The sequence below is a fragment of the Anabrus simplex genome, chromosome 10, assembly GCF_040414725.1.
Source record: "Anabrus simplex isolate iqAnaSimp1 chromosome 10, ASM4041472v1, whole genome shotgun sequence".
In the NCBI taxonomy this organism is placed as follows: domain Eukaryota; kingdom Metazoa; phylum Arthropoda; class Insecta; order Orthoptera; family Tettigoniidae; genus Anabrus; species Anabrus simplex.
The window spans coordinates 45,038,782-45,051,843 of record NC_090274.1 but is presented as its reverse complement, the minus strand read 5'-3'; the positions used below and the strand labels follow the sequence as shown (position 1 = coordinate 45,051,843).

The 13,062-nt window shown below is 40.0% G+C and overlaps 1 protein-coding gene across 4 annotated transcripts in view; it reads left to right on the top strand.

The window, feature by feature from the left end:
* mino (glycerol-3-phosphate acyltransferase mino) overlaps positions 1-13,062 on the top strand; it is a 348,653-nt gene that overhangs the window by 272,300 nt on the left and 63,291 nt on the right. For all 4 annotated transcript variants that reach the window (XM_067154307.2, XM_067154306.2, XM_067154308.2 and 1 more), the window contains one exon: positions 8,327-8,440. In XM_067154307.2, coding sequence (XP_067010408.2) covers positions 8,327-8,440 — 114 coding nt within the window. The remainder of the gene's footprint in view (positions 1-8,326; positions 8,441-13,062) is intronic.

Genomic DNA, 13,062 nt, shown 5'->3' with positions numbered 1-13,062 from the left:
TACGATTGTAGACCCGCTATTTCTCGCCCTTTTCAACATTTTGAAAGCGAGTAAACATTTTGTTACCAGGTTTAAATACAGGAAGAGGCAGGGAATTAGACAGAAACAATTAAATACTCGTAAAATGTTATTAATGAGGAGAAATGTTTGGTGTGTAGTTGCATTTCTGAATTGCAGTTGTATGAAATTATTCTTCCTTTTCTTCTTCGGGTTTCCCTCGGACTCAGTGAGGGATCCCACCTCTACCGCCTCAAGGACAGTGTCCTGGAGCTTCAGACTCTGGGTCGGTGGATACAACTGGGGAGGATGACCAGTACCTCGCCCTGGCGGCTTCACCTGCTATGCTGAACAGGGACCTTGTTGGGGGGATGGGAAGATTGGAAGGGATAGACAAGGAAGAGGGAAGGAAGCGGCCGTGGCCTTTGCCTGGAGGAGAAGTGGGAAATCACGGAAAACTACTTCCAGGATGGCTGAGGTGGGAATCGAACCCACCTCTACTCATTTGACCTCCCGAGGCTGAGTGGATCCCGTTCCAGCCCTCGTACCACTTTTCAAATTTCGTGGCAGAGCCGGGAATCGAACCCGGAACTCCGGATATGGCAGCTAATCACACTAACCACTACACCACAGAGGCGGACTGTATGAAATTATGATCCTTTAATTTCTATTACAGTACCGTATGTTCTTGTTTTTATTTCTTATTTGGGTTGTCAGCTTTTTAAGATTGCCTTTGTGCTTTCTATTTCTTCTATTTTTTAAGTGAAAAATACTCTTTTTATAATAATACGTGCATACTAATATAGTAATTTTGTTCTTTATTTTTATCGTCTTCGAAGCGATGTTTCTAAATACGAAACCATATCACTCTGATTTAAATGTGTGAAATAAATAAATACCGAGCTCGATAGCTGCAGTCGCTTAAGTGCGGCCAGTATCCAGTATTCGGGAGATAGTGGGTTCAAACCGCACTGTCGGCAGCCCTGAAGATGGTTTTCCGCGGTTTCTCCATTTTCACACTAGGAAAGTTACTTTTTTTAAAATCAGCTATGCACGTTACGCTGCCCGTAGATTCTCTCCTTAATTAAGGCCACGGCCGGTTCTCTCCCACTCCTAGCCCTTTCCTGTCCCATCGTCGCCATAAGACCTATCTGTGTCGGTGCGACGTAAAGCCAATAGCAAAAAAATAATAAATAAATAAATAAAGAAAGAAAGAACTAAAATGGTTGTTTTTTATTGGTCCGGAAAAATAGTACGGGATTTTGACCGTGCCGTATAGGGTCAATATGGGACTAGCGTTTTCTTCTATGCTACAGGTCTGAGTGTTAACAGCTTGGTTATTTCGTATTCCACTGCAGAACTCTTTTAATATTACGTCTTGCTATATTGGCTCAAAGATCTGCTTGTTCGGTTCCAATCTACAGCTTGAAACTCGAACGGCTTTTTCCTACCAACATTACTTTTGCTTATGAAGTACTATACTGAATTTTTTCTAACATGACATATCTGTTAAAGTCCGGACATACTGTACTTCAGACTTTCAGATAATTATATGTTGTTACAAAAGTAGGTTATCACCGTAGGTTTAACTGCGAAGAAGTTTCACTCGGAGAGAATCTACGGGCAGCGTAACGTGCATAGTTGATTTAAAAAAAAGTAACTTTCCTACTGTCCGGTCCCGCGGTGTAGGGGGGCAACGCGTCCGCCTGTCACCCGGCGGCCCCGGGTTCGAATCCCGGCTGGGTCAGGGGTTTTTAATTGTAAAAGATTATTATCCCTGGCCTGGGGCTGTTCCTTTCCTCTACATTTCCTCCATTCCAATTACACGCAGGTTCATATCACATGGTGCAAGTAGGCAAAAGATCTCTATAGGTCGACGCCCCGAACAAATTGCATTTAAAAAAAATTCCCGTGCAGTTGTTTGATCCCGGAATGAAGGAGGTCAGGCGCTGCTCTTCTCCACTATAAATCCCTCAGTAATCTTGTATTTGCTGTATTAAGTATATCTGACAGTTGACAGAAAGATTGAGAATGAAGTGGGGCCTACATTAAGCATATCTGCACTGGAATCGCTTATGTTATCACAGCGAGAAGGATGCTTCAAAAAACTACACTGAAAAGCAGCTGCTGCGTAAGGAACAAGCTACAAGGAATGGGCAGCATTTAAATTAACATTTTATGTAATAATCCTAGCGGTGTAGCCTATGAAGTTCTACCTGTTTTATCACAGAACTTACAGGTTGTGTGCAAATTTTGTGTAATATGATATAATTTCGAATAGATTGCTAGGGGGAAGGGTGAAAGGCGTCATTATCGATAAGGAAGGAGCATGCTTTGGACTTGACTATACATTTTTCTCGGGGGCGGGAGGCGATTACTGATGATCCAATTCTAAGGTTGGCACCTCTGGACTCACCCTAAAGCGGTATGTTCCGAGCACCTTATCAGGATTCGTAACAATTCTTATCACCAGGCTCCATCCAGCGGTTAGCACTACTGGTGGGAGCAATTATTCCGATTATTCCAAAATCCCTTTAATATCGTGAGTAGCCTCGCGATTCCTGGCAAACGCCAAATATCTGATAACCACCAGACTCCAACGCGCAGTGATCATTGCGTGAAGAGCCCACTATACCTCTCACAGCTTGTTTATTACTTATAACTGTATATTAGATTGATTTTTTCGCTACTAACAGCACAGGGTCTAAGTTGGAGGTGAGCTCTGTACAGACTCTTTGGAAAAAAAATGACAAAATGACAATGGTTCCGAGCTGTCGGTGGAGAGATGACATTTGTAGACGAATAAGTTTGAGTGGGGTTTTTAAAAAGGAGGACAATTCACAATGTGAAAATAAAGGTGGAATTCAAGCGGACACATTCTCCTTTATAGAACAAGAGGAGTTGGAGATTCGAATAATTTACCAAGGGAAGTGTTCGGTAAATTTCCAAATTCTTTGAAAATACTTAAAAGAAAATATAAGTAAACTACTGACAGGGAATCTGCCTAAATACAGATGAGTGGTGGTTGGTTGATTGGTGGTGTAGGCGTCATTGTACGGACTAGGAAGGGTAAGGAAGCAGTCGTGGCGGTGAGAAAGATACCATCCTGGCTATCGCCGAGAGCTGAAATAGGAAACCACGCAAAATTATTTCGAGGATGGCCGACGAGGGATTCGAACCCAGAGCACAGAGCTGGCAGCCGCAACTGGCCTTGCTGCAACGCACTGAGCCACTGAGCTAACCTATCCGGTGGGAGATTATATAAAACATAGGTTTAAAATTAAATTTTAATTTAAATATCTGTGAATAACCAACCAAGTTAGTATACAGCAGGTTCGTGACGGTAGATAGGTTCAAGTGAAGTTCTTGTAGGTGTGATGAGATTTATTTGGGAAAATTCACACTCTCTCATGGATATGGGGACACTCTTAATATGGGGAATAAGATAATCCCGGAAACCTGGAACGATTTATCCACGAGGCAGCCCAAATAGACTACATAACGAATTTATTTCTGTCACACCGTAAGTAATTCCATGACTGGCTATCTGGCCAAGTCGAACATTCCCAACGCTTCAGCACACTTATCTGTTCTGTCAGGTAACATCAACATTTTGATAACACTAGTGTTCGTTACAGTTCAAGAATACAACTTAAGACGTGGAAACATTTAAAAATTACCATCAAGAGAGATGGATTTTTAACATTCAGCTATTCCTTGCGGACCTAAAAGTTTACGGGTATGCATCCCCCAACGTTCCCTCAGAAAAAAAGATTCCCAACTACAGTATTCTTTTTCTTCAGACTGTATGTCTGTTTGCTTTTTCTCAATCAGCACTATTTTCCCTTGATTACATACAAAAGTCCGTGATAAAATTATAGTACCCCCTGTGGGTGGGGGACGCAGACGAAGAATACACCCACGGTATCCCCTGCCTGTCGTAAGGGGCAACTAAAAGGGGCGACCAAGGGATGGTCGAATTCGAACCATGAGACTACTTGTAATTAGTACCACCACGCGGGGAACGCCATGGGTCGCTTGTACTGGCGCGTAGTACCACTATGTTAGGTACAAAATAGGTTTGTGATTAGTAGCAACAGAGTGCGCTTCCGGCTTTTACAGTACCTGTGATTAGTACCACTTTAGGAGCGACACCATGGTTCTGGCTTGCCTATGATTAGTAACCACTCTATGAGGAACACCACGGGATAGTATGAGTCCCTGTGGTTAGTACACTTATGTGATGAACACCGTAGGTTTGCGTTGCCTGTAAATGGCGCCGCAATGTGCGAAACATCATAGGTCTGTATTATATGTGCGAATTTCATTACGTGTGAGTAGTACAATAATGTGTGGAATACCACGAGTCTACACTACTTTTGATTAGTACCGCAACATGACAAATACCATGAATCTACTTTCGTAGCGATAAGTACCATCATGAGGGGCGGATGACTTGGATTGTGGGCCCCTTTAGACTAAAAGCATCATCGATTCAGTATTATGCTATAGACGCAGTCCCTTGGCCAGTGATACTCTTGTTTTATGTCAGTTTCTGTGAATGTGAGGCATTGCGGGTAGGATCCACTGATTGTTTTAAATTCATTTCCATCCATTCATTCTTCGTCCTCACGTTTTGAATTCTGATCATTGGAGGATTTTGGACTTTTAATTTTTCATTACATTTCGTCTCAAGTCGTACCATTACGGGCCGATGACCTAGATGTTAGGCCCCTTTAAACACCAAGCATTATCATCATCAAATTAAATAGTGGTAGTCATTATTTTAAGGGGAAGAACTACCAGACAATATTCTCCTCTTACTTCTCATTATTGGACAAAGAGCAAGAGGTTCAGCCCATCGAAGATTAAAAGTGTCCCAAGAAGAAGAAGAAGAACCATAAACGGTGTCAAACTCAAAGTCCATGTAGGCCTCGTAAAAGTAATTCCGTGGGGAGAACAAGAATCAAGCAAGGGAAAGAAACGAAGCCTGCAGTTTTACTGTGACTATTGGTATCGTGATCTTAGCCAACGCGAGTTTTTGTTTTAAAAAAAAACTCACTAGGTTGGCCAGGAATTGAACCATAGCCACCTTGGTGAGAAGCCAGTGATGAAGTCACGTGACCATCACACCCTTTGCTGTTTTACGTCGCACCGACTCGGACAGGTCTTATGACGACGACGCGATGGGAAAGGGACAGGAGTGGGGAGGAAGGAACTGTGGCCTTAATTAAGGTACAACCTCAGCATTTGCCTGCTATGGAAATGGGAAAACACAGAAATCCATCGTTAGGGCTGCCGACAGTGGGATTTGAATACACCATCTCCTGAATACAAGCCAACAGCTTCATGCCTTAAGCAGCATCAGGGTCGCTCTGCCTAACACAACCCAATTGATCAAGGGAGGTTGATTAATAAGAAATATGGAAGGAAGGACCTTTATGCAGGAAGCAATGTCGAATTTGGCTAGAGGTCCAATGTTTGCAACTTCATGCTCTTCCAGTTCCAGTTCTGTAGGGGATAGAATTAAGTATACACTGGACTCTCTCATATCCAACCAACTGCCCTCAGTAAGGCATATTTATATTGTACCAGTCATTGAGTTATATTAATTTTTAGATTAATGGAAAATGGATTGTGAACTACCGTACACATTGGATAGGACAAAGGCACGCCATGGTACAGAATACCAGAATACAGATATGAGAAGTTTAGAAAAGCAGCTTATTCAAAATGTTTTTTTTTTCTATTTGTTTTACGTCGCACCGACACAGATAGGTCTTATGGCGACGATGGGATAGGAAAGGCCTAGGAATTGGAAGGAAGCGGCCGTGGCCTTAATTATGGTACAGCCCCAGCATTTGCCTGGTGTGAAAATGGGAAACCACGGAAAACCAACTTCAGGGCTGCCGACAGTGGGGCTCGAACCCACTATCTCCCGATTACTGGATACTGGCCGCACTTAAGCGACTGCAGCTATCGAGCTCGGTCAATGCATCTCCTACTCTTTCCGGTCATTCACTGGTACTCCCTATGAAAGAATAATTGCAAACCATCCACTTCATGGTCCGTATTGATAAATTAATCAGTAAATCAAGCAGAGAAATTATTGTTGCACCTAATTGATACTTTTATTTTGCCTTTGGCAAATTTAAATTTTCAAGTAGTACACATTTTGTTTTGACTAAACAGCTACACTTTTTGATTTAGATAGAAATTCATAAAAATAGACATATTATTCCACGTGAATCTTAATCTCTAACATATTATTTTTTTAAGGTTAAATCTTTGAAACCATGGGAGGGGTGAGGGGTTGGGGGGAGATTAATAACTTAGCTCTGTCTATTTTGATTAAAACTTACGGGTAATAAACAGCAAATAGACATTTTCTAGTCATCAATTATAACATGTTTTTGGAAATGTTTATTAGGTATAAGTTTTAAACAAAATAGACATAGCTAAGTTCTTAACCTCTGCCCTTCATCGCCCCCTCCCACGTTTTCGAAGGTTTAACCTTTTTTTTCTTAATATGTTAGAGATTGTTTTAAGATTCACATGGAATAGTATGTCTCTGTACTTTTATGAATTTCTACCTAAACAAGAAGTGTAGTAGTCAATCTAAACAAAACGTGTTCCACTTGTAAAGTAAATTAGCCAAAGGCAAAATTAAAATATCGATTAGTTGGAACAATTTTTCTGCTTGATTTTTGATTAAAGAATAATTCTTTAAGTATGTAAATCTGCTGTTATTCAAGCCATAATGTTATGTGCTATTTTGTTTGTAGTTACAAGAAAACTATTCTACACTAAATTTTGTGTTAGAATAAAAGGTTATAATTTTTTCCTTGGATTATCCAAGTTTTTTTGTGTATTGACACCACCACCTGATTTCAACCTCCCTCACAGACTATGGTCCACACTGAACAGTATTCGAACCAACCACGGGAACTGTACAGCGTTCCACTACTAGTGGAACAGAATTTCAACACCTGAGTGTGGACTGCAGTGCTACACAACAGACCATCCAGCACATCATCACCGATTGTAAGACAAGAAAGTATAATGGCAGTGCTAATGACTTTGCTCTTGTGACCCCAGAAATTATAGACTGCATCCAAAATTTAGATATACGTATATAGAAATGTAGATCCTATCCAAAGAGACACTGTATCTCTAGCCATATGCTAAATAAAAATAAATAAAAATTTTGTATTGAATATGTCTCAGTCCCAGAGGTGATGGAGGTGAGAGGTTTTGCTGTATTTGTTTTCTGGACAGAAGTAACACAACCTGTTGTCTTTGAGGCAGAATTTTATTTCAGGACTTCCAGTCTTGAATTACCCATTGAGTTTGATGTTCCATTCTCACCAGAGATTGTACCAATGTAGCAGTGATGGCCAGTGGACTCTCAGGTCGGGGGGCGGCCACAGTACATTTTCCCACAAATCTTCCTTTGGTACTGACTAGTATCACCGCACTCATTCAAGTCTTCCGCGTGAAAACAAACTAATTCACTGCTGTCAACCCTTGCAAAATGCAAATCAAAATTCCTGGTTTCAAATGTTACATTTCAATATAATTATTTATTTTTTCTTCTTAAAATATAAATAATAGGGCAAACAAGGTCATAAATTATTTATTGTATGCAACCATGAAGATTTGGCTGGTGCATGCTCATATAGGGGTTTGTGAGGACATCTTTACTGATACACTGCTACAGACTCTGCCCAAGAGAAAGCCTCTTCCCGCAACCTTCCTCCCCCCAAACCCATCCACTGGCGTGCTTCCCCCTTACATCTCAACCCCCTCACCAACGCTGTATCCTCGGACAGAAACTTGAGAGTCAATGTCATATCTTCAACCTGAAAACATTCACCAGTGAACTGCGCGCTGAAAGTCAAGTAACCTAAGCTTGATAACTTATTGCCAAACAGTCTTACTTGTTAATGAGAATTTACAGTTTCGCAATGAAATGTAATTTTCTTAGCATTATTCGAGTCCAATATTTGACTTCTAATGTCGAGAGAAAATAAAAGAACCTTATCGTTCTCTGGGAGTCCTTACTGGCCGGCCGCTATTGCACAGTAGTTAACTGCAGGTAGCTCTCCTGTTACCAAATCTGACATTAATATGAAGCTGGCTATGTTTTCATATTTGTCCTTCTCTCACCTTTCTGTAGTTTCCTCTTCTGTCGTGGTGTTTATCCTGCTGTTTGTTCCTATTCATGTATGTATCTTTTTAAATGCAGGTCCTTTTGTCTCTTGTTTGTTTCTTGCCATTAGTTGAGTACTGTACATATCATTAGCACTTGGTGTTGATCTTGTTACAGGCTCAGAAGAACCAACAGGTTCGTCTCAAACAGCTGCAGTGGAATGTGTACTGGGGCAAGTCAGACCGTCCATTCATGGGGCTTTGTTGTAGCACCTGTACCCCCAGCAGCCGGGTGAGTTCCAGTTACTTCTCATTTAAGGACAGAGGGCAGGTAATTGCTATTATTTTGCAGCTTGCTTTATGCAAAATTCAAACTATTTGAGTTGAGCTTCTCTTCACAGTAGACTAATGAAATTTTCACTAAATGCATGTAGAATTATACATTTTGCACATTCTAATGCAATTATTTCACCTGCAGTTGATTTTTTTTTTTTAATACCTCAAATTTGAGTTTTCAGATATTCAGGTGCACTTTTCTCTGTAACTATTTGAGATAGAATTATTATTTCTTCTATTTGAACACTTGAAATAAAAAATTAATATTATTTAAATTTAAACTATTTCGATTATTTAAATTAATATTAGCATAATTGTATGTGAAATAAATGAGCTAAATAGAAAAAAATATTTTGCTAAATAATAGGTAAGTTAAGAAATATTTTTTTGTTTAATAGATCATATCTGTTACATTATACCAATCTAAAAGTCTACTACATTTAGATTTGTAATTATATGAGAAAATTGTACCCGAAGAGAAGCACGCGTGAAACGAAACTCATTTTACGTTTTTTCAAAAACTCCAATGCAGGTGAACTAATTGTATTAGGATTTGTAGAATGTATAGCAACAGTTAAGAACTTTCTATATGTATGTGATGAAAATTTCATTAGTCTATTGTGAATTTTTCCCAAAACAGGCAGCAAAATGGTGCCAATTACCTACCTTCTGTCCTTCAACATAACATGCTAATGCAAAGGTTTTAACATTTTTGTTGTCATGCCTCTCCTCAGATGCATATATGTCTTGCATGTCGAAAGTGAAATTATTAAATACATCTCATCTTGAAAGGAAGACAACTTTAAAATCTGTCTCTTTATGTACGGCGTGAGAAACATGCCGTCCAGTGTCATCGCCGACGGTGAGAAAGGGAACCAGGACAATTAAAATTAATATACGTACCAACATTTTAAGTTGCAGTTTCCACTTAAAATATAATTTTAAATCTGTTTTTAAAAAAATCTTAAAACTGTGTATAGCATTTCCATAATGGAACAGACTTCTTTTATAAAGAAAGTTATTTTTCTGTGCTTTGTAATTATATTATTTCACTTATTTGTGATCAGGAATGAATTGGAAGAGGAATTGGAAGAGAGTGCAAAGTTGGAAAGAGTTGTGGTCTAAACATCAGCAAGACAGTGATGATGGTGATGGTGGTACGAAAGGAACGAGACGAACCAATGGTCTTGTGTGATTATGGTGATGGTGGTACGAAAGGAAGGAGACGAACCAATGGTCTTGCTCATTGAAGCAAAGCTGGCTGAACAACATCCCAGATTTCAAGTACTTGGGCAGCATTGGCCCAAGGGGCGATCTGACAGAACATCAGGCGAACAACTGAATCGACAGAGCATTGCAATTCTGCCGTCAAGTAAAGCAGCCGCTGTGGGGTGAACAAGTACCTCTGGAAACAAATATGACGTCGGTAGGCCCTACACAGATTCAAAACCACCACACTGATCAGTAGGGGGTAATCTAAACTCGAAGTAGCTATACGCCGTGGGAAAGAAGACCATGAATAGGAGATCCTCTCCTCAATAAGGTCCAGAAAGTGATTTGGGCATATGAAGATTATTATTATTAATATTATTATTATTATTGCAAGAAAATTATATCCATAATATACAATATATGCACAATAACGAAAAAAAAACCATTGATTCACTTCGGGCGTTATAGTTCAGTTCTTATGAGTTTTGACTTGACATTTGAGCACTGCCTTTTGGCGAAGGCTAAGTGAATTAATAAACAGCCAGTCATAGGCAGCCGATCGCTCCGATAGAGCGCGTTAGACTCTTGTTATGGTTACTAGTGTTGTCGATCTGTTGTTTTCTGTAAGCACGTGCTATCAGCTGTGTGTTGTATTGTGCTCAGTTCTTTCTGCGGTCTTTGTGAGTTCACTCAGCCATTCTTGACAAAGCACCAACACAGGCAGCTAGAAATAATGAGTTGATTGGGCAGTTGAAGGAGCACAATATTTTGGTTCACGATAACGTAAGAAAGGGGGGAACTCCTTGTGAAACAAAAAGCCCTAGTGCCCAGTTTACGTGGTGGGTGAAATAGCCAAGAGAGTGAAACCTCAACAGACGTTGATAATGATGATAGCGACTCAGAAATGAGTGGTTTATTCCCTTTGTTGGATTTTTTTTCCTTCCTTAGGAGAAATTGAATCTATCAGCAATGCAAGCTCCTCTAGATCGTGAGTAGAAACATTTCATTTCCTCGCATTTTAACTGTTCGAACCTTGATGCTTTTTTAAAAAAAATCTTATAGCCTTATCCTAAATATGTTATTGTTCGTCTCGTGTCTTGTGCCACATCGGGGAGCCATCAGGTGACGAACGAACGTACCGTTTCCACTTCTGTTATAACATCTAAATTTCAAAAAGTCATTGTTTAAAGCTGCATTTACACTAGCGAAACTCCCTTGTGAAAGTCACTCGGGCCAAAACTTACTCGCTTCGAATGAAATTTCGCACTACCCAAAACAGAGCGCAATTCAGAGCGAAAAATAGCGCGAATGGGGCGAGCCGCTTTCGACAAGCCTGAAAGCTTCAGTTCTGGTTTTGCAGCCAACATGGAAACTTGTTTTGTCCCTCCAGCCGCTACAATATTGCATCATTTAAAATAGATTATTGTCATAAAAGTGTCATAAAGTTGAAATAAATTTCAGTTTTTGTAAGAAATTGAAGTATTGCGTTTTTCGTGCCGGTCGGTGTAAGTTCTTCACAATGACCCAAGAATGCTTCAAAATAGGTACCCGTAGGTTCAAAAAAGTTATGAAATGACACAATTTTGCATTATAAACCAACAGTAATTGCTTACCTGATCCAGTGACTCTGCTCTTATTTTCTTTCGATCTTTTGCTTCGATATGATCCCAGTAGCGCTTTCATCTTCCCTTTCACTGTAGAAATAGGAAATTTTAGTTGAGAACTAATTTCCTTCCACGCATCTTCCCTTTTATTGCAATTGAAATAGTTATTGTTTTTCGGATTCCACATAAAATCTCTATTTTTGTAGAGCTCAATGAGCTGCAAGCACTGTTCTTGATTCATCCCTCGTGCAACTATGGGGACCACGTTTACACTGAGAGAAATTCGATGAGCGAAACCCTTTGATGCGCGGACAAAAACCGACTGACCTCCGGCTTGCAGCGAGGGCCCTCGCTCCGCAATTACTCAGGGGTGAGGGAACGTCTACACTAGGCGCAATTCCCTCGCAAAATTATTTTGCGAGGAAATTGCGCTTAGTGTAAACGCAGCTTTAGAAGCCTTTCTCGTGGAAAGTAGAGATTTTCCTCTGACGACACAGAGCACAGTTCTCTGTGAAACGTAAAGAATTTCACCTTATTTTCTTGACACATCATACGCCCAAAAGCATATACAGTATCATGTCTATATAAACATATCCGTTCATGTTGTGTGTTGGGAATCAGCTGTTTGTACTCATAACAATTTGGCACCAATGTCTGACTTCTGGTTAACTGTCTAGTCGAAACTCATAGAAATGGAACTATACCGTTAACTGTTATATCTGAATGTCCAACTTTTGAATCCACTTTAGTGCTTCTGCTGTTGGTGATGGAAAGTCTTCCAACCGACCTGGATAAGCCCGTAGTTGACACACTCTTACAATGTGAGGAATAGTCTGGCGAGGGGCTCCACAATCATATTTTGGAGATGGTACAAAGTTCCACTTGTAGAGAGAATCCCTGCACCTTGCATGACCTGTCCTGATCCTGTTCAGTCAACAAATAGATGGAAAGAAATTATGAAGAAGAGCAGTATGGATTTCGACAGGGCAGGTCAACGATAGATCCTATATTTACCATGAGATTATTGATGGAAAAACAGTGGGAATATGGAAAAGATCTGGTGATGGTATTCCTTGATCTAGAAAAAAAGTGTGGGAAATCCTGGAAAGAAAAGGACGTGGAAAACAATCAAAGGAATCGGTGAAAGCAATGTATAAGAACTGTTCCACAATTGTCCAGAAACCAGTGGGGAGAATAGATTGGTTTAAAAAATAAACTGGTCTAAGACAGGGAAGTGTATTGTCTCTACTTATATGTAAATGGTTATGGATAAAATTCTGTAGGAAACAAAGGTACATATAGAGGAGATATGAAAAAAATAGTGTTTGCAAGTGACATAGTGATGGAGGGAATCAACAATATAGAACTGCCAATCCAACTAGATGCTTTAAATTACAATATTGAGAAATATGGTATGAAAATCATTGTGGAGAATTGAGCAAAATTGAGTAAAATTCAGGCCAGTGCGATGGAGTTCCTAAGGAGTATGGTAGAGAAGACAAAGACAAGGAGAGACAGAGTAAGAAATGTTGAGGTAAGGAAACAGATAGGGGTAGAAAGACTGAGTGATGAGATGGAGAAGAATAAATTGAGATTATTTGGACATGTTATGAGGATGGAGGAAGGAAGGATACCAAAACAAGTGTTGGAAGCTAAGATAGAGGGAAATAGGGCAAGAGGGGAAACCCAGGACTGTCAGGAACAGTATAAGAAGACTGGAATGGAATACAATTACTGAAGAGGAGTGGTGAAAGGAGAGGCA